Below are 22337 nucleotides of genomic sequence, written 5' to 3'. Positions count from 1 at the left end.
GTGACCAGGAGACCCATGGGGCGGCACACAATTGGCCCAGCATTGTCCGGGTTAGGGGAGGGTTTGGCCGGCAGGGATGTCCTTGTCCCATTGCGCTCTAGCGACTCCTGTGGCGGACCGGTTGCTTGCACAATGACACGGTCACCATGTGTACAATGTTTCCTCTGACACATTGGTGTGGCTGGCTTCTGGGTTAAGCGGGCATTGTGTCAAGAAGCAAGGTGGCTTGGTTGGGTCGTGTTTGTTTCAGAGGACACATGGCTCTTGACCTTCTCTTCTCCCGAGTCTGTAAGGGAGTTGCAGCGATGAGACATGACTAACTACCAGTTGGATAACATGAAATTGGGGAGAAAAAGGGGTATAAATAAATAAAAATCATATATAGGGGAAAGGCTTTTTCCTGTTTCAGCATGACAATGTCCCTGTGCACAAAGCGATGTCCATACAGAAATGGTTTGTCAAGATCGGTGTGGAAGAACTTGACTGGCCTGCACAGAGTTCTGACCTCAAACACCTTTTGGGATTAATTGGAATGCAGACTACGAGCAAGGACTAATCACCCAACATCAGTGCCCGACCTCACTAATGCTCTTGTGGCTGAATGGAATCAAGTCCCCCCAGCAATGTTCCAACATCTAGTGGAGCGCAGCAAAGGGGGGGACCAACTCCATATCAGTTCCCATGGTTTTGGAATGAGATGTTCGATGGGCAGGTGTCCACATACCTTTGGTCATGTAGTGTCTATAGGCCTCTGTACCCTCCATGGGGGTCCGTGGTTACAGCTAGGGGGAGGCGTTGTACAGTGGTCACACAACCAGGAAGAGCTTGATAGAAAAAGTCTCGCAGCCTAAGTGAAGTGTCAGTAGGCAGGCACAGAGAACAGCAGGTCTCGACGTCCCTGACAACCCCTAAACTCCCGTGCCAATAACCATTCTTGGATTCGGAAACGGAGCTGGAAGAGTAAATGTATTTGAAGTTTAAAGCTTATTTTGTGAATTTGGTTTATCGTTTGAGCTAGAATATTGTCAATTTGAAACACAGCAGAGAAACTCGAGTGGCTTTTGAGGTTTTACAGTCCTAACCTACAAGAGACAGTCTTCCCTATCCTTTGCCATGGCTTCGACAACCTGTACCAGATTTACCGACGAGTATAATCTATACGAAGAGCTGGGAAAGTAAGTATTACAATGTTTAAAAAAATACATTTTTTAAGCCATCTTGATTGCGTTATGTTTAAGTACTGACGCTCTAAACGATTGGTTCTTAATAAGATTACCTGTTACCTGCGTGGTGCACAGAAACGGCGCCTACTGTATTTACAAGTTGTCTTTAAATAATTATCCTAAACCTGTCCTCTCTATAAGCGTTTAAAAAAATGTATTTTTAATTCGGTTTAATGTTTACGTAGTATTTCAATAGCTCTTGGCAAGTCCCCGCCCTTTCAGTGGAGTAACCATTGTAGTAAGGGCGTTGAAATTCCCAAGTGGTGCGTTTTCGTTTATAAAGGGTAGCGCCTCCAAGTTTATCGAAATACCTTTCTTCAGAAGCAATGTCATCCTCAGCTCTCAGCTAAATGAAAGTGCCCATGTAAATGTGACCTATTGATCCGCTCTTTATTATTATTGCCCAATGCCCACGTGTCATTATGCTGTTCTTGCAGTTGTTGTCAACACATTGATATTAATGATGGTTTATTGAAAGTCCAAGGGTCACCGTTTTAAATTGGCAACAGCCCTCTGTCCCTGTGTGACTGAGAAGATGCCCTTGGCATTATTGACTAGACTGCCCTACTGTACCAGCGCAGGGCGCCTTTGCAGGGGTGGGGACAATTATGTCACTAGCACTTTCTCTGTCTTCAGTGCTATTTTCAGCGACGTGTCAAGAAGTGGTGCGAGGCTCCAGTGCTTGTAGTCTATTTTTCTTTCTTTGGCATTACATGTGCTGGATTATATGCAATTCTTCTCAAATTTGACTAGTTACCCAGGGATCCACGGGGCACCTTTTTTTTTGTCTCACCTGTTTAAAACGATAGAAACAAATGTTTTGATTTGTCACCACTGCCTTTTTTATGTCTCAATAAATGACCATTTTAAAGTCAAGTCAATCAGCTTATTAAGTGTAGCGTAACAGTTAATTATTACCGCACAGGTGATATAGGGATAGAGCCATTGTTTGAGTACTCATCTGTTTTTATGTTTTCCTAAAGGGGAGCTTTCTCCATAGTGAAAAGATGCATGAGGATCTCCAGCGGACAGGAGTATGCTGCCAAAATCATCAACACCAAGAAGCTATCTGCTCGGGGTAGGTGCCTCTACCATGTCTTTGCAGTCTCTGTTGAAAACCACTGAATATCCCAACAACTCCCTGTTGTGTCAAAAGTTTTCAGTGAGATGCATGGGTGGTGGCTTTTGCCTGGTATTTATCTTCAAATTACACGGGAACATGGTACATACGTGGTATGCAAGCGTTTCCCAAAAACGTTGTCCCCGGGACACCAAGGGATGCACTTTTATTTTATTTTTTTACACAGATTCAAATGATCAAAGCTTGATGATTAGTTGATTATTTTAATCAATTGTGTAGTGCTAGGGGCGAAAACCAAGACGTGCACCCCTTGGGGTCCCGAGGACCGAGTTTAGGAAGCCCTGTGGTATGTAGTTGCAGAGAAGCACCCATTGTTGCCACATATTTCTCAGTAAATACCAGAGCTGGGACCAAGTCACACTCATTTGAGTCAAGGTCGGAGTCTCAAGTCAAGTCCCAAGTAGAACGGGTCAAATCGAGCCAAGTCCAAGTCGTACATTATAAAAGCAAGTCGAGTCACTAGTTTTCTTCAAATCAAGTGTATAAAAAAAAATCTATACATGCTAAGACTTCGTCAACTACAAATCTGTGTATTTATTTTGGCTACTAGACACCGCTCTTTTCATTATTTTGCCCTCAACACATTTTGATCATGCAATTTGTAAAAAATGAGGGACTTTGTAGCAGTCGTAAGGGCATGAAATCCGCAGTAGGCAAGGCAGGTTGACGTGCGCAGAGTCTAGATTTATTTACAGGTCTTGGTGATCCAATGGTGAAAACACCATATCATACAGAATATGCATTTAGATTCTCCAAATGTACACGGGCAACAGCCAAAAGAAATAGCCTCTGTATCAGGCAGGCTTCACCTGTCCTATCTAAACACACAGGTAGAGAGCAAGGCTGCACAGCCTCCCCTTGAGAAACCAAATCAGACCTTTCTAACAGGATTACAAACGGGTACATATAAGCAATTGGCCACTCGCAGGACCATACAAGTAACCAAATGGCAATTACAACCAATAAACTGGTTCTACAATGTCCCCCCCCTAAAGGCAATTTCCACAGTCATTGTTACATTGGTACATTCATCTTAATCAGACTTAATGATTATTAATGCTATTTCATCACCATTCATACATGGAACAATCATTTTCTCTTATTCAACGTTCTGACCCCAAAGCCCTCCTATTACGCACCACCAGAATGAGAAACGCAGGACACATGGAACTCTGACATAACCCGGGAAACATGAACAAAGGAAACACACGTTGAGTTAAATGAACAGAACTTAAGTCTTGCGAACGTTCATTGCGCCCTTGAGGGTAAGATCTGGTCCATTTTAAAGGTATCAAACATGAAACAGAAATATCTGTGTTGCAATAAACGGTACGGGATGGAATGTTGAAACGCTAGCAACTATTGTAGGATTAGATGGGATATAGATTGACCAAATATGCATTTAAACGTGTGAAAGCAAGAGCAAACATTTCAACAATAAGAGTTTGGAGAGCGCAAGTGGAGACACGTGTCTGTGGTGCGTCCTGGCCACAGTAATAATTAAATTTGAACAACAAATTCCAAATGTAAGCTTCATAAGTAAATCATCAATTTCAAGCAATTTTGACATACCAAAAGACCAGTAGGCCTATTGTAGTAATTGTTGCTTGATGCCTCATTGCTGGTGAGCTTGCAAGTAATGCAAAGATCTTTATAACTAACCCAAGATAGATCAGAGCCTGTTGTTTCCAATGAATCCTTAGTGGGCAGAACAAACAAAGGAGGTGGGCAGAGCCAAGCGCGAGCTAGTAAGATACAATTGGCACATTCTAGCATTTAACTCAATTCGTCCTTGCACTTCTTCTAAACAACTGAAGTTTTAGAAACTTTGGCATAGTGTAAAGAAGAAGAGAAAGAAGAAAAAAACAGAGTCCACTCTTGTTACAGATTCTTGTTTTGGAAACCGAAAACTGTAGGGCAATCCAAATGTTTCATTGATGAGAAAATGATCTGAATGTAGGCCAAAATCCATATCGCTCCATCTTCCCTCACTGCCGGCACCCTGGGCTTCCTCTCATCACCATATTTGATACAGAGTGGAAACGCCAACCAGATGCTTCACGTTTATACATCCGGTGAAATATGTGGCTCATTGTTCTATCTGGTTAATATTCTTGATCACCAAAGCATTTTGTAGCAGGCAATTTTCTCCCCTTAAAATTAGATGTTTGCACTGACCTCCGATCTTATAGCTGCACAGCAATCTGTTCCCTTGCTCACCCGACCTGTGTTTGACTTTGCTTGTCCAATCAGAGGGCCTAGTGTGCATTTCACTAGCCAATCTGTTGCACGTTTGTTTTGCTAGGGCGACGCTGTGACTACTGTCTATGGCTGCGTGGAGAGTCATGCATGGAGACTCTGCCACACAATTTGTGACAAAATGTTACAAAACCTGGCCGAATATTTTCAAGGCGTCAGCTTCAAGTCAGAATTTGTGACTCAAGTCAGACTTGAGTCAAAGTCATGTGACTCAAGTCCACAACTCTGGTAAATACCAGCTGAGCTAATGTCAGCAAGAAGAATGGCTAGAAGGGATACAGTTTATGTCAGTGACATCACACTCTCGCTATGAACTCGGATTTAGCCAGCATAACTAGCTGTTCAATCTGACACTAATTACATTTAAAAAATATTCTTAATAAATTATTTCAATGGGCAAGAGGAAATCTAACTTGTAATGTTGGTCACCATCTAGATGTCACAGTGACATGCCTAGCTATTACTGCCCTTGGAGTGCATCATGCATGACAACAAGCCGGTGCGAATGGCAAGTGCACCAGTGTTGTATTCAGGTGCTTGCCAATGCGAGTTTCTTCACTCTGGGCAGCTGTATCATTAGGTCTCAGGCGGTAGCTAACATGGTCCACTTTTTTCCCTCCCAAAACAAATTATTCTGGAGTACGATAGCCAGGGCTGGCCCTGGACGTTCTGCCGTCCTAGGCGAGACAAAAATAATTACATCTTAGACATTCTAATGAATCTAAGCTTGGCACTTTCAAACGTTACCTTTCCACTTAGACAGAGGCTCTACTGATGCAGAAAACTGTAAGCTTCAACTGCTGGCTACTCGTCCGTTGTATAACCCAACAACAGTAGTGTTTCCCTAAAAGCTGCCTGGGTTTAAACAAACATCTTTTCAGAAAGAGATGAGATCAATTAACAGGGACAGAATAGCAATTTTTATTTTTTTATTTTTTTAATGTCCTCTAATATTATAGGCTGCAGTTTAGCAAAATCGATATCCCCATATGCATCGGAGTCACGTCTTTCGTGGCCATTTTAGAGCTTGTTTCTGCCATAAGGCATCACCGAGTTAAGCATTGTTATAGAACGCTTGATATAATCTGGATACGTTTTATGTATTTATTTCAAAATATAAAGCAAACAATATATATCCTTTGTTAAAGAAAAGGGCAACAGGGATATGTGATAACCTCACTCAATTCGATCCCTGGTTTAGGTCAAACACAGGTCAAGACCTTCCCAGACACCAAGGTATTTAATCAGTGCATGTGACAATATTGGGAGTATTTGGCTTTACTGACATCTATGGATAGGATAATTGTCTGTCAAACACGTAGGTTTACCACTTATTCTTTGGAAGATGAAGAAATAAACTCCAATTATCTATGTAATTCTGTGTTTAGGCCAATTCCCCTCCTTATCCTGATGTGGCCCAGCCTGCACTAACATATCCTGTAAAGATCCATTCCTATATTTTGGCCACTCACAGGGATCTTTTTTTGTTTGTTGTTGTCTGGGAGTCGGATTTAGCAGCAGCACCACCACTGTCACCGGGGATGGGGAGCAACGAGTCTGGGTCCAAGATTGTAGGGTCTTCGCCGGCATTGTTTGGAGGTGTGGCGAGGCCTGGTGCGAACACCTGTTCTTGTCCAGCCAGAGAGCTGTCATCATCGTTGGAAGTGCATGGTTCGGACTCACCCGGTTTGCCCTCTTAGCTGCTAGAATCAACGAACGGGAGATGGTACTCGGGAAAATAATTGCCTGTCCTCGTTGTAGGTATTTCCACCGCGAATGTTTTTTTAAATTGAACCTTTATTTAACTAGGCAAGTTAAGAACAAATTCTTTTTTTACAATGACGGCCTACACCAACCAAATTGTGCGCCGCCCTATGGAACTCTCAATCACGGCCAGTTGTGATACAGCCTGGATTCTAACCAGGGTGTCTGTAGTGGTGCCTCAAGCACTGAGATGCAGTGCCTTACACGGAACCCAGACCGGCTGCGCGTGTGCACCATCGAGCATAAATTTATTTTGTTCCCCCACACCAAACGCGATCACAACACGCAGGTTAAAATATCAAAACAAACTCTGAAAAGCATTAAACATTTATGGCAATTTAGCTTGCACTTGCTAGCTAATTTATCCTATTTAGCTAACTTGCTGTTGCTAGATAATTTGTCATGGGATATAAACATTGAGTTGTGCATTTAAGGTAAAATAACAAGATCCTCTACTTCCGACAATTAATCCACACATAAAACGGTCAACTGAATCGTTTCTAGTCATCTCGCCTCCTTCCAGGCTTTTTCTTCTCTTAACTTTATAACTTTATATTGCGATTGGCAACTTTTCATAAATTAGGTGCATTACTGCCACTGACCTCGTTCGTCTTTCAGTCACCCACGTGGGTATAGCCAATGAGGAGATGGCACGTGGGTGCCTGCTTCTAGAAACCAATGAGGAGATGGGAGAGGCAGGACTTGCAGTGCGATCCTAGCAGTTATATTTTAACCCTTGGCAACACAGACCCTTGTTGGCGCGCGCAATAATTGAATAACAGATTTGTAAATGTGTTTTGCCACGCTCGCTCATGCGACGCGAGCGGTGTAGTCAGCCTGTTAGATCGCTGCGCCCCTCGGGAGCCCAACTACAGCATTTAACGTCTAAATTTTTTGTGGGGGGAAAAATGTAACAAAATGTAATGATTCTGAACACACACCAAAGTCCCAACTTCGGCAGAAAAAGTTTCAAACTCTCGCAGGAGTTTGACATGAGCTGTATCCCTTCTAGCCAAGCCCAGACGAATGCGGTATGTGGTTCTAGTTTGTTGGTCACTGGTCTCAAAGCTCTGTCAGGCTGTGAGAATTACAATACCCCCTCTGACCTCAGTCAATGACAGGAGAGTTCTTCAAGACTCCTCTTCACTTTTGGGCTTAACCAATTGACCTGCAAACCAACGTCCCCCAATTTGCTCTTTCTCCCTTATCTTTTGAGGGTACAGTGTACATTCATGACTGTATGAACATGACTGTATGAACATGACTGTATGAACATGACTGTATGAACATGACAGTAGTTGGATGTGGTCAGGCGTCTTTTGTGACTGCTTGTCAACGTCTATCTTTACAGTTCCTGTTTCACTTTCATACCCTTAGTACTCCTCGTGGCGAGGCATAAATACCGTAGCTTGTGATTATGCAAGTCATAACAACATTGGTTAATAACCTACTTTGATTTCAGATTAGCAGTACACGATTCACAGTGTTGCCTATTGTGTCACAACCCCAGTCACTATGGGAATGGACCCGTGTTTGAAGCGAAACTACACGTGGTAGAAATAGACATGCTTTCTTTATGACCTTTTGTGTGTCTATTTCCTGGTGCTACTATAGCAAGTCTTTCCTCCTTACATTGGACCGACCTGTCTAGGAAGCAGCTCTCTGACCTGTTTTTTCTCTTTTATTCTCTCCATCCTTCTCTCTGAGGGAGCTTGTGGGTCGTGGCTCCCCGCTGTCTGTATGCCATTATGCTTGTCTGATTTCCCTCCACAAGCCTTTAATGGGCTGCTGACAGACACACTAAGACACACACGCGATGTCTCGTGGGGAATCCGGGGTTTCCTTGCTGCACATACAGTCTGAGAACAGTCTGCTCGGGCGACGGAGGGATAGAGACTAGGACAGGGATGGAGTGAGGGATGAATAGGATTACATTCCTGTCTCTTAGTCCTATCACAGACAGGTGCTAGACAACATGTCTAGAACAGAACATTTAATAAAATAAGCGTGGGAGAACAATAGGGAAGGAAATAACGGAGCTGGAACGAGGAAACGGTAGCCTTTTTCTTACACAATCCCCATTGTCTCTGCTAGCTACATAGAGTAAGTCGACGATTAGATTGCTGAGGTGATGAATAGAGGGAGGCCCAGGGAGGGTTGAGGAGAAGTTTATTGAGTTTTTTTCCCCCATGATTGATCCCAGGCTAGGATTGGCTTGACTGAGTGACTCCACTGAGCTTTGGCTGCCCTTACCTGAGAGCAGGAGAGATCGTGTCTCCCATTTCTGAACTGACGGCCACTTTAGACGGAAACCCCAGCTCTGTGTCTATGCCAGATACAAGGGCTGGAGTAACATACTTAACAGGCTGGGGATCATACGTCACAGGTTTATGTGGTGATAAAACAAGCCACTGTATCCAAGCTGTAAATTTAGCACCAGCATTTTGAAATCTTATCCTGCCTAATGGCATTGAGTAGGCTACTAATAATGAGCAGTACTGTAGAGTAGGGCTGGGAAGTTCCAGGGACCTGACGATATGATATTATCATAATGCCTAGGTGTCGATACGATATGTATTGTGATTCCCGCGATTCTATATGTATTGCAATTCGATGTTCCAAACATATTGCTCACTATGCACTGAGTGTACAAAACTTGAATAACACCTGCTCTTTCCATACCCAGTTGAATCCAGGTAGAAGCTATGATCCTGTGTTGATGTCACTTGTTAAATCCACTTCAATCTTTGTAGATGAAAGGGAGGAGACTGGGTAAAGAACATTTATTTTTTTAAGCCTTGTGATAATTGGGACATGGATGTGTATGTGTGCCATTCAAAGGGTGAAAGAGCAAGACAAAAGATGCCTTTGAACGGGGTATGGCAGTAGGTGCCAGGCGCACCGGTTTGTGTCAAGAACTGCAACGCTGCTGGGTTTTTCACACTCAATAGTTTTCCGCGTGTATCAAGAATGGTCCACCACTCAAAGGACATCCAGATGATTTGACACAACTGTGGGAAGCATTGGAGTCAACTTGGGCCTGTGGAATGCTTTCAACACCTTGTAGAGTTCCATCCCTGGCAAATTAAAGCTATTCTGAGGGCAGGAGGGGTTTTGTACAATCAGTATATGTTTGCTGCAGAGAGACTAGAGCGCATGAGAACCAGTTTTGATCAGTCAAGGAAATGGTGATGACAACATGTCTCACTATTTAAAAAGATTGAGAGCAAACTATAGGATGGAAAATACTGGAGTTTTGCCACAGGTACAGCCGACTAGCGCTAGTTAACTTTACCTGTACAGAAGCAAAATACAGTTGAAGTCGGAAGTTTACATACACCTTAGCCAAATGCATTTAAACATTTAATCCTTGTAAACATTTCCTGTTTTAGGTCTGTTAGGATCACCACTTTATTTTAAGAATGTGAAATGTCAGAATAATAGTAGAGAGAATTATTTCTTTCAGCTTTTATTTCTTTCAACACATTCCCAGTGGTAGGAAGTTTACATACACTCAATTAGTATTTGGTAGCATTGCCTTTAAATTGTTTAACTTGGGTCAAACGTTTTGGGTAGCCTTCTACAAGCTTCCCACAATAAGTTGGGTGAATTTTGGCCCATTCCTCCTTACAGAGCTGGTGTAACTGAGTCAGGTTTGTTGGCCTCCTTGCTTGCACACGCTTTTTCAGTTCTGCCCACACATTTCTATGGGATTGAGGTCAGATCTTTGATGGTCACTCCAATACCTTGACTTTGTTGTCTTTAAGCCATTTTGCCACAACTTTGGAAGTATGCTTGGGGTCATTGTCCAAGACTCATTTGCGACCAAGCTTTAACTTCCTGACTGATGTCTTGAGATGTTGCTTCAATATATCCACATAATTTTCATTCTTCATGATGCAATCTATTTTGTGAAGTGCACCAGTCTCCCTTGCAGTAAAGCTCCCCCACAACATGTTGCTGCCACCCCGTGCTTCACAGTTGGGATGGTGTTCTTCGGCTTGCAAGCCTCCCCCTTTTTCCTCCAAACATAACGATGGTCATTATGACCAAACAGTTTTATTTTTGTTTCATCAGACCAGAGGACATTTCTCCAAAAACGACGATCTTTGTCCCCATGTGCAGTTGCAAACCATAGTCTGGCTTTTTTTATGGCAGTTTTGGAGTAGTGGCTTCTTCCTCGCTGAGGGGCCTTTCGGGTTATGTCGATATAGGACCTGTTTCCTCGAGCATCTTCACAAGGTCCTTTACTGTTGTTCTGGGATTGATTTGCACTTTTCGCACCAAAGTACGTTTATCTCTAGGAGACAGAACACGTCTCCTTCCTGAGCTTTATGACGACTACGTGGTCCCATGGTGTTTAAACTTGCGTACTATTGTTTATACAGATGAACGTGGTATCTTCAGGCATTTGGACATTTCTCCCAAGGATGAACCAGACTTGTGGAGGTATACATAAAAAAAATTTTTTAATGAGGTCTTGGCTGATTTCTTTAGATTTTTCCCATGATGTCAAGCAAAGAGGCACTGACTTTAAAGGTAGGCCTTGAAATACAGGTGCACCTCCAATTGACTCAAACTATGTCAATTAGCCTATCAGAAGCTTTTAAAGTCATGACATAATTTTCTGGAATTTTACAAGCAGGTTTAAAGGCACAGTCAGCTTAGTGTATGTTAACTTCTGACCCACTGCAATTGTGATAGTGACGTATAAGTGAAATCTATCTGTAAACAATTGTTGGAAAAATGACTTGTGTCATGCACAAAGTAGATGTCCTAACCGACTTGCCAACACCATCGTTTGTTAACAAGAAATTTGTGGAGTGGTTGAAAAATGAATTTTAATGACTCCAACCTAAGTGTATATAAACTTCCGACTTCAACTGTACATACTGTACCGGTCAAAAGTTTGGACACACCTACTCATTCAAGGGTTTTACTTTATTTTTAGAGAATGCCAAGAGTGTGCAAAGCTGTCATCAAGGCAAAGGGTGGCTACTTTGAAGAATCTCAAATGTAAAATACTTTTATTTAAAAACACTTGTTTTGGTTGCTACATGATTCCGTATGTGTTATTTCAGAGTTTTGATGTCTTCACTATTATTCCACAATATAGAAAATAGTAACATAAAGAAGAACCCTGTACTGAGTGTGTCCAAACTGTTTACTGGTACTATATATACAGTGCCTTCGTGAAGTATTTCTTTTTTAAACAACACTGAAATATAACATTTACCTAAGTATTCAGATCCTTTACTCAGTATTTTGGCAGCGATTACAGCCATGAGTCTTCTTGGGTATGATGCTACAAGCTTGGCACACCTGTATTTGTAGTTTCTCCCATTCTTCTCTGCAGATCCTCTCAAGTAGGTTGGATGGGGAGCGTTGCTGCACAGCTATTTTCAGGACTCTCCAGAGAGGCTCTGGCTGTGCTACTCAAGGACATTCAGAGACTTGTCCTGAAGCCACTCCGGCGTTGTCTTGACTGTGTGCTTAGGATCATTGTAAACCTTCGCCCCCAGTCTGAGGTTCTGAGTGCTCTGGAGCAGGCTTTCATCAAGGAGCTCTCTGTACTTTGCTCCGTTCATCCTTCCCTCGATCCTGATCCCTCCCGCTGAACAACAGCATGATGCTGCCACCACTGTGCTTCACCGTAGGGATGGTGCCAGGTTTCCTCCAGACTTGACGCTTGGAATTTAGTCCAAATAGTTCAATCTAGGTTTTTTCAGACCAGAGAATCTTGTTTCTCATGGTCTGAGTCTTTCGGTGCCTTTTGGAAAATTCCAAGCGGGCTGTCATGTGCCTTTTACTGAGGGGTGGCTTCCTTCTGGCCACTCTACCATAAAGGTGTGATTGGTGGAGGGCTGCAGAGATGGTTGCCCTTCTGGAAGGTTATCCCATCTCCACAGAGGAACTGGAGCTCCTTCAGAGTGACCATTGGGTTCTTGGTTACCTCCCTGACCAAGACCCTTCTCCCCTGATTTCTCAGTTTGGCCGGGCGGCCTGCTCTAGGAAGTGTCTTGGTGTTTCCAATCTTCTTCTTCCATTTAAGAATGATGGAGGCCACTGTAATCTTGGGGACCTTTAGTGCTCCAGAAATGTTTTGGTACCCTTCCCCAGATCTGTGCCTCGACAAAATCCTGTCTCGGAGCTCTACGGACAATTCCTTCGACTACATGGCTTGGTTTTTGCTCTGACATCCAACTCTGTCCCTTTCCAAATCATGTCCTATCGATAGAATTTACCACAGGTGGACTCCAATCAAGTTGTAGAAACATCTCAAGGATGATCAATGGAAACAGGATGCACCTGAGCTCAATTTAGATTCTCATAGCAATGGGTCTGAATATTTATGTAAATAAGACATTTCTGTTTTTGCTCTGTCATTATGGGCTATATTGTGTAGATTGCTGGGGATTATTATTTTAAAAAATCAATTTTAGAGTAAGGCTGTAACATAACAAAATGTGGAAAAAGTCGAGGGTCTGAATACTTTCCGAAGGCACTGTATATGTGTGTGTGTATATAACTCTATCCCCCCCCTCGTCACTACTGTAGAGTAGTGTATCGCAAATTCAGTTCTCGAGTACCCCCAACAGTACATATTTTGGTTGGGCTCCAGACAAGCACACCTGATTCCACTTGTCAACTAATCATCAAGACCTTGACAAGTTGAAATGCAGTGTGTTGGCCCGGGTTACAACAGAAATGTGTGCCGTTGTGGCTACTGGAGGACCAGTGTTGGGGAAACACTGCTGTAGTGTGACACATAGGGGCAACCTGTCTATGTCCTTACATGGTGTGGTGTTATCAGACTCTACTGAAAGCAGGGAGAAACGTGTACGCGGTGGATTGGCCTTGGTTCACTGCCCTGCACTGTTTTGCTTGAGTTAGCTCATGTGTTATCAAGTCAGTCTGTCCCTGTTCTCAAATACATTTCTGTTTAGTAACTAGTGAGCTGCTTTCTTGTGCCTGTGTGCAGTTGGCATTTTGTCACGATGTGCATGTGTGATATACCCACTCTTATTTCATTGTTTGTCCCTTTCCTGTATCCACCATTTGGCAGCCCACTGCTTTAACAACAGTGATAATGCTTTAACGTTTGAGGGAATTATTTGCAGTACAGTGCTGACATTCAAGGTTGCTTGTCCTTGCACTGGGGATTCCCGAAGTGGGTCGAAGTGTAAGTTCAGAGGCTCGTGCGATGGTGAAACTCCATAGGGACGAGTGCCAACCCACGCTCTTTGACTGGCGTGTGGAGGTGTTAGGTGGACAAGCCTATTTTTCCTCACACGCTTCTGTCAATGCATGGTCATGGGGAGTAGTGCTTTCTGTACTCTCTTCATATCTCTCATTTGGTGATTTTTTTTTCCCCCCTTCTCTAAATTGGTTCATATTTTTCATGCGTATGTTTTTGTACTTCTTTCTGCATGGTAAGATCAGGAAGTATCCGTTTTTGGTGCCAACTCTGTCTTTCTATAAAGTTGTTGCTTAAATTTCTCTCTTGGTTACTAAGCTAGCAACGAAGACATACTTGTAGGTCAAATGCTACTAATCCACAACGGCAAGCTTGTTTGGTTGACAGTTCAGGCCTACATTGGAAAATATCGGCCAGTGGTCGGACATCAAGCCAGCTAATATTTTCTGTTTGTGGAAAAACAGCAGCTCAACAGTCAGTAACAGAGGAAAAGATCAGCTGAAACCCCGCCATCCCAGGGCTGAGAGAATAATCTTGGCATTCCCATGGACACAATGAGATTCATGGGAAAGTATGTTTTTCCCTCTTTGTTCAGTTAGTCCAAGTACTAGCCTGGAGCTGATGTGGGGCCCTATTCAAATCTGAGATGTAGAGAATGTGGATGGAATCACGGAATCCAGACATTAAAACCATAATTCAACAATATAAAAACATATATTGAACTTGGTAGGAAATCAATGAAATGTATTGAGAATTTATTCATTTGCCCAAATTTATTATAAGACATGAACAGAATTCATCAGTGATTTTAATTCGTATTTCCTGCAATTTTAAGAGGAAACGAGAATGTCTGTCTACGTGGCCACATTTACTTCCAGTTCTCTGCTGCCAATGACTGGAACTAATTGCAAAAATCACTGAAGCCGGAGACTTATATCTCCCTCTCTAACTTTAAGCATCAGCTGTCAGAGCAGCTTAGCTATCATTGCAACTGTACACAGCCCATCTGTAAATAGCCCACCCAACTGCCTCATCCCCATATTGATTATCTTTTTTGCTCCTTTGCACCCCAGTATCTCTACTTGCGCATTCATCTGCTGCACATCGATCACTCCAGTATTTAATTGCTAAATTGTAATTATTTTGCCACTATGGCCTATTTATTACCTTACCTCCCTAATCTTACTACATTTGCACACACTGTATAAATATTTTTCTGTTGTGTTATTGACTGTACGTTTGTTTATCCGACGTGTAACTCTGTTTGTGTCACACTGCTTTTCTTTATCTTGGCCAGGTCGCAGTTGTAAATGAGAACTTGTTCTCAACTGGCCTACCTGCTTCAATAAAGGTGAAATAAAAAAATAAAATGTTTGTGGCTACCACTTTCTGTAGCCGTTAGCAATGATGCTAATGAAAAGTCTAATGCTAAGTCTTCTGGTAGATGGAAAGGCTTTCCCAAAAACCTTCTCAATTAATTGTTAACTAAAAAGTAGCCTAACCTGGTAGAAGGATCATGATTATTTGCATCAATCCAGGGTATTTGTTTAGAAACTCTATCATCACGTGCCAACAAAAACACTGCTAAACCATATCGTCTTTCTAGGTGTGCACTTGAATTAAAGGGTAACTACACCAAAATCAAAATTTCTTCGATTTTTATTTCCCCGAGCATCGTTGTGGACTAAACATCCAATTTTGTTTTTCTATTACATTTTTTTTGTTTGGATTGAACCTGAAACTGGGAAAATTCCGAAACCTGGAAAAACAAAACGGAATTAGGCAAGAAATAAAACTGATTCTTTGTTTGAAATACTTCCTTCAGTAAACTTGGCCTTTATGATATTGTAGACTTGTGTCAATCTCCAAACATGCCATCTCTGGCCACTCAAATCACCCTGGGGTCATTTAGAAGCAGATTTAGCACAGACAGTTGCCATCATCTCAGATAGGGTATATATTTCTATATGTTTTAATTAGTAAAATCAGTTTTGACTTGTGCCTATCCTACTAGGCTCTGTCAGGCTCATTCTCTACCAATGAGAGGAGTGTAGACTCACCCTCCGACATGGGTTGATTACCCAACTAGACCTCCTAAAGTCTATCTCCGTGGCCCCATAGCATCTAATTAGCATAATAAAAACATTCCCATAAAAATCTGTTAGTTAAAGCTTGAGATGTTGTTGTTTTGAATGCGTCTCAATCCACCGCATGCGCCGACGATGCACTTCAGCAAGGTGACGGAGCTGGAGCGGCGTTTGTCAGACCATGAGACATCCCGGGAAATCAGTCTTCTCACAAAATCATTTGTAGCGTCCAAACCGCTATGACCCCCTCTATGGAAAGATGACTCTCACGAGCACACCCACGTGCCTCACAGGACTCTCACAATGCACCAGTTTCTTTTTTAAATGAATGGAACTAATGTATGTATGGAGCCAGTTTAGTGCCAAAAGTAAGGGGTTAAATAGAATAAGAATACAAAAAATGGTATCCGGATCTTATCTCTGATTTATAGGACTGCCACTTCAGGACAAACTTTCTTTTGATGTTTGATGTTTTTTTGGGGACTATCTGTTATTCAATGCGTTTGTATGCTCTAATAGCAGGAAGGGCTAAATTACATTTTTCATCAATGCTAATGCGCGCACACACAGCGCCCACCATAAATCAAAATCACACTGGCCTGTGCCTTGGCTCATCCTTCCAATATGGCAGACCTTGGTGTCTGGGAATACCCTCTTCACACCAGCATGAATACAGATGATTCGATCACCCCAAAGACAGACATATCCTCCTCAGAGCCCTAACTTTACCATGACTGATTTGACTGCCTTTCTCAGCGTTATATTTCACACCACTTTCAGTTAGTGAATGGACTTCATTTCTGCTATGGTGAAATGTGGCACTAGCTGTGAGGGATTTGTGTCCCCTTCACTCTGTTCCATGGCTGTATATCACTGTCTCGTTTTCTTTCACGGCCAGGGGGGGTGTTGAGTCATAAACGGTGTTCGTGTCACCAGTGGAGGAGCAGATGGAGTTGTGGTGTTTCATCTCCAGGTTATTTTTGTTTATTCATTCTTTGTAAATCTGAATGGATTTGTGTAAAAGCAAAGCCCTCGGGCCGTTTTAACCCTCATATTCCATTCAAGAGAGTGTGTGTGTGTGTGTGTGTGTCTGAAGTCCACTGTGTTACATCACCTAATCAGTATATCTGCTAGGACATCCTGGATATTATGCTGAGCTAGTACATTCCCAGAGCATTTCTAGAACTGTGGAACAAAAGAAAAGCTACAACATTTGGTATGGTGTCAGGAGAACATTTCCTGTGTGTCTGTGCGCATCCCCCCCCCCCCCCCCCCCCTGTGTTTCAGGCAGGCAGGCAGGCTAAAAATATCTCATTAGACAACAGAGGGGGGAGTGAGAGCAGGAAGTAGGGAAAGAGAGAGAGAGAGGGATGATGTCAGTTGACGAACTATCAGAATGAACAAAATACTCAAGAGCCTTGGCAAAGCGATTTCACATTTGGCTGCATAATGTTCAATGAATGTCAATGAATGAAATGTATTTATATTCCTTCTTATTTCCGTCCTGATATATGATATATGATATATGCTATTGCTATATGTTCCTGTTACGGCCACCCTCGTTCTACCCAGCCGTGACGGGAGCAGTCGTGGGTGAGATGGATCAGGGAGGAGACTGGGAGAGATCAGAAGTGCGCAATGAGACGAGCACAGTGCAGAGGAGCGCACCGCGCCTGGGCCCACATGTGCATCAGAACATCTTATTAGCCACCGTGTCGACGGAAATTCTTTCAACAAAACAAAATGAAATTGCAGAGATGGAATCTGGTGTCGTCCCCGGGTTTGGCATATCATTGGCGGCGTGGAGGTCTCCTGTTCTTTCTCTCCTGTCCTTGATATCCAGGCATTTTGTCATTCATTTTGTCTGTGGCATACCTTTTTGGAATGACTCTCTTGTCATTCAGATGATAAATCCATGAAATGCATGGTTTGTCACCACGGTTGGTCACTTGAATCTAAAGCTCAGGCGATGGGTCCGTCATCAATGTGAGTTGGCTGCCAGTGTCTCATTGCGATTTATAACCGTGATGGATACTTGTGGATAATGTGCCACTGAATCCACACACAACAAGCACTTGTTTTCAAGCTCCAGACAGATCAGTCTCAGATATCCTCTATCCCGTCACTGCTAATACAAAAACATTGACAAACAGGCCGGTCAGGTGTCAGAATGAACGAGGGATTTTGATTTTATATCGTTCTCTCGTTTCTGATCTGTGATCCACGTTGGTTATTTTCCCTCTCCTTCCTTTCGCCTGTTTCCAAGTTAATTTTCCAGTTGGCTAAAACAGCCCTGTTTGCATCGCGTGTGTGTGTGTGTGTGTGTGTGTGTGTGTGTGTGTGTGTGTGTGTGTGTGTGTGTGTGTGTGTGTGTGTGTGTGTGTGTGTGTGTGTGTGTGTGTGTGTGTGTGTGTGTGTGTGTGTGTGTGTGTGTGTGTGTGTGTGTGTGTGTGTGTGTGTGCTGTCTATTTTTAGACCTGACGTACACTCCCTCAGAAGCGCTAGGCTACGCTAGCTAGCTCCATCACCATGCCACTACACCACAGCCTGTCTGGCACGAGCACTCCTTAAATAATACACAGAGAGAGAATCCACAAAAACAGTCATTTGTTTTCTCCCCCCACCGGGGGTTTGGAGGTGGAAGGATTATCAGTGCATGATTGAATGCAAAAGAAGGAAGACATTGAGGGGGGGGGGGGAAATGGACTCTACTCATACCGTGTGATTTTTGCGTAACCACACGCGCGTGCACACCGTGCATCACCTTGAACCGTAACCCAGATCCTATCTATGTAAGCCTAAAGTGCTGCCAAGCCTGTCATCTCTGATCGATCTGTATATTTTTTTTCCTTCTCCTTCTATTTTGGAGGGATAAATGTGAGCTTTCCCCTTGGGCTTCAGTCTAAATCCTTATTTAGCAAAGTAGGCCAGGGAACTCGGGGGGGGAGTGGTACAGGGCTCCCTTAATTATAGCCTTTTTGTCTGGGAGACAGAGACAGAAGGGGCGCTCACACTCTTAATGAACGATGGCACCATCCACCGGGCCTTCTGGGGTTAAGCATCTATGGCCTTTTCTCATTTTGGCAGTCCGTTCTCCACCCTCTCTCCTCAGTCCTCGGTCCTCTCTCCTCCATGACCCGGGAAACCGATAAGTGGTCGAGAAGAATTTCTTAGTAGGCGAACGGAAGAGTGTCCTCCCCTCCTCCATATCCATCTTTCATCGAGGATAGTCATGTGTATCCTTATCAGAGTCCTTCGCGGAAAACTTTTGAAATCTGCCACACCCTCTTTAAATCAGCTATGTTTTTGTCAGTGAAGAAAATCTTGTACATGTTTAAAACGATAAGCAGCACATTTTTCTCTAAAATGTATTGCACAACTAGAGATTTATTTTGAGATCCACCCCTGCTAATGCATTTTTGTCTATGTTCCCTCTCTTTGCTGCCTCTCCTCGATTTATCTTTTTCAAAAGGAGGCAAAAGAGCATGCAGGAGTTGAGCAAATCTAATTGGGGAAAAGGCCATTGTTTCTCTCACTGTTTTTCCTCTTGCTCGCTGAGAAACAGGACTTATGGAATGGAAACTTTCTGGAGATCATTATTTTTCATTGACCTCTGACCTCCTTGGTGTTTTTTGTGCTCCTGGAAGATGGGTTATGTGTAAATGTGTTCTGTGTGTAGGAAGAACAGTGGAAACACACGGCAGTAATGAGACTAATAAATATTGTTTATCGATGGATTTTGACTCTGTCATGCATTCCCTCTGTTATTTTTCCACACAGCGTGCCAGCCGGTCTTACAGGTGTTAGGTGGCTTATTCTAGCTTATGTTCCAAGCCAAGACTGTCAAACACTCTCCTTAATACAAGTGGAACAAGTCCATTCTCCTTCACCTTTCCGCCATCTTAGAAAGCACTACCCTCATCTGTATTCACACATTCAATGGATTGTTATCCCAGCCTTCTCTGCTGAGGTGGAAGGTGTTCTCCCCAGCAGTATTGGGTTTGTCTTTGACGAGGCCGCGCTTTTTGAAATTTCGACAGCAATATATGTGGTTGTGTGTGCGCGCATGCGGAGGGCTCATTGTCATGTAGTAAGAGCCCCCCCCTTGCTGAACAGGAAATGCGTCGTAGGTACTGTATCTATTTTATAGGTGTACAGTGCATTCGTGAAAGTATTCAGACCCCTTCCCTTCCTCCACATTTTGTTACGTTACAGCCTTCATCTAAAATGGATTAAATGAAATGTTTTCCTCATCAATCTACACACAATAATGACAAAGACGAAACGGGTTTTTAGATTTTCTTTCCCAAATGTATAAAAATGGTCTTTATTTACATAAGTATTTAGACCCTTTGCGATGAGACTCGAAATTTAGCTCCAGCGTATCCTGTTTCCATTGTTCATCCTTTTGAGATGTTTCTACAACTTGGGAGTCCACCTGTAGTAAATGACATTCACTGGACATCATTTGGAAAGGCGCACACCTGTCTATATAAGGTCCCACCAGTTGACAGTGCATGTCAGAGCAAAAACCAAATCATGAGGTCGAAGGAATTGTTTGTCAAGTTCCGAGGCAGGATTTTGTTAAAGCACACATCTGGGGAAGGGTACCAAAATATTTCTGCAACATTGATGGTTCCCAAGAACACAGTGGTCTCAATCATTCTTAAATGGAAGAAGTTTGGAACCACAAAGACTCTTCCTAGAGCTGGCCGCCCAGCCAAACTCAGCAATCTGGGGAGAAGGGTCTTGGTCAGGGAGGTGAACAAGAACCTGATGGTCACTCTGATAGATTTTCGGAGTTCCTCTGTGGAGATGGGAGAACCTTCCAGAAGGACAACCATCTCTGCAGCACTCCACCAATCAGTCCTTTATGTTAGTGGCCAGGTGGAAGCCACTCCTCAGTAAAAGGCACATGACAGTCTGCTTGGAGTTTGCCAAAAGGCACCTAAAGGACTCTCAGACCATGAGAAATAAAATTCTCTGGTCTGATGAAACAAGATTGAAATCTTTGGCCTGAATGCCAAGAATCACATCTGGAAGAAACCTTGCACCATCCCTACGGTGAAGCATGGTAGTTGCAGCATCATCCTGTGGGGATGTTTTTCAGTGGCAGGGATTGAGAGACTAGTCAGGATCGAGGGAAAGATGAACCGAGCAAAGTACAGAGAGATCCTTGGTGAAAACCTGCTCCAGAGTGCTCAGGATGTCAGACTAGGGCGACGGTTCACCTTCCAACAGGACAATGACCCTAAGCACACAGCCAAGATAATGCAGGAGTGGCTTCTGGACAAGTCTCTGAATGTCTTTGAGTGCCTCGGCCAGAGCCCGGTCTTGAACCTGATCGAACATCTCTGGAGAGACCTGAAAATAGCTGTACCTTGACGCTCCCCATCCAACCTGACCGAGTTTGAGAGCACCTGCAGAGAAAAATGGGAGAAACACCCCAAATACAGGTGTGCCAAGCTTGTAGCGTCATACCCAAGGAGTCTTAAGGCTGTATTCGCTTCCGAACATGCTTCAACAAAGTACTGAGTAAAGGGTCTGAATACTTATGTAAATGGGACTCGTATTTATTAATATACTCAAATGTTTTTGCTTTGTCATTATGGGGTATTGTGTGTAGATTGATGAACAAAAACAATTTAATCGATTTTTAGAATAAGTAACGTAACAAAAAGTACTTTTTGAACGCACTGTATTAGTTGGAACTGGTTGAGTGTCTAGTTTATATTTATTTATATTCATATAATCTCCCATGGAGCTGACTTGAGTATGATCACACTGCTTATGGCAATACTCAGCAGAAACTTTGTATCTGTCAAACAAAACCCGACGTCTGCCTCACTTTAAATATCCTTGTCTGTACATAGACCAGAGCTGCAGCACCACGTGCTTCTGTAGAGATGTCTACTAGATGCATATGTGTTCTCTCACGTGCATTGTAACATTTACATTTACATTTAAGTCATTTAGCAGACGCTCTTATCCAGAGCGACTTACCATCTGATCCCGTACTGTATATAAATGGCTTCAAAGCTGTGCTCATCGTCACCGCCTCTTATGCTACATTACTATGCTACGTTAGTCCAATAAGAGAGTGTTCTGTATCCCTCGTACAATGTCTATTCTGTCTATTCAGCCGCATTGTCGTCCCAGAGCTTTGAGCTGAGCCTCTGTTCCCTCGTACAAAACGTTACAATTCAGACACCTTTCAGGCAATGTTCCGTCACTAATGACCCCTATGTGGTAGACCGGCCCCCTCATGCTCTCCCTGGGTAATTAACTGTTCACACTGGGGCTAATTAAGGGCTTCTAATGATGCATCACTCACCCAGAGACCAGACAAGCTGTACAAGCTATAGAACAGAACAGTTTGTGACCTAGTGCTATGTGTACCCAGCCAATGTAGTGCCAGAATGTCAGGGAAACTTAGAGCAGGCACGATCACAGTGACCGCTTGTTCTCTCTCGCTCTCGCTTTCTCTCGACTGGGTGTGAGACTAGAGAAGTGAAGTTCAGTCATCAAAGCAAGACGAGCTTGCGTCTGTTAGGGTATCTGTAATGGCAGGTTGCACTCACACCGTTCTAGGTGAGGTTACGCCAGCTAGGTGTCTCTGAGAGCTCATCAATAAATCCGGGGTTATTCAAATCTACAACCCGGTG

The 22337-nt window shown here is 43.2% G+C and overlaps 1 protein-coding gene across 12 annotated transcripts in view; it reads left to right on the top strand.

The window, feature by feature from the left end:
• The first annotated feature begins 841 nt into the window (after positions 1-841).
• LOC124008153 (calcium/calmodulin-dependent protein kinase type II delta chain) overlaps positions 842-22337 on the top strand; it is a 105976-nt gene continuing 84480 nt past the window's right edge. For 7 of the 12 annotated variants that reach the window (XM_046319202.1, XM_046319197.1, XM_046319199.1 and 4 more), the window contains exons 1-2: positions 842-1175; positions 2207-2301. In XM_046319202.1, the coding sequence (XP_046175158.1) occupies positions 1114-1175; positions 2207-2301 (157 nt within the window). In that variant the 5' untranslated portion in view covers positions 842-1113. The remainder of the gene's footprint in view (positions 1176-2206; positions 2302-22337) is intronic. The other 5 variants (XM_046319206.1, XM_046319204.1, XM_046319200.1 and 2 more) reach the window with 2 other exon arrangements.

Source organism: Oncorhynchus gorbuscha, linkage group LG21 (genome assembly GCF_021184085.1).
Source record: "Oncorhynchus gorbuscha isolate QuinsamMale2020 ecotype Even-year linkage group LG21, OgorEven_v1.0, whole genome shotgun sequence".
Taxonomy (NCBI): domain Eukaryota; kingdom Metazoa; phylum Chordata; class Actinopteri; order Salmoniformes; family Salmonidae; genus Oncorhynchus; species Oncorhynchus gorbuscha.
Note: the sequence above shows the minus strand (reverse complement) of the source record. Positions and strands in the feature narration are given on the sequence as shown.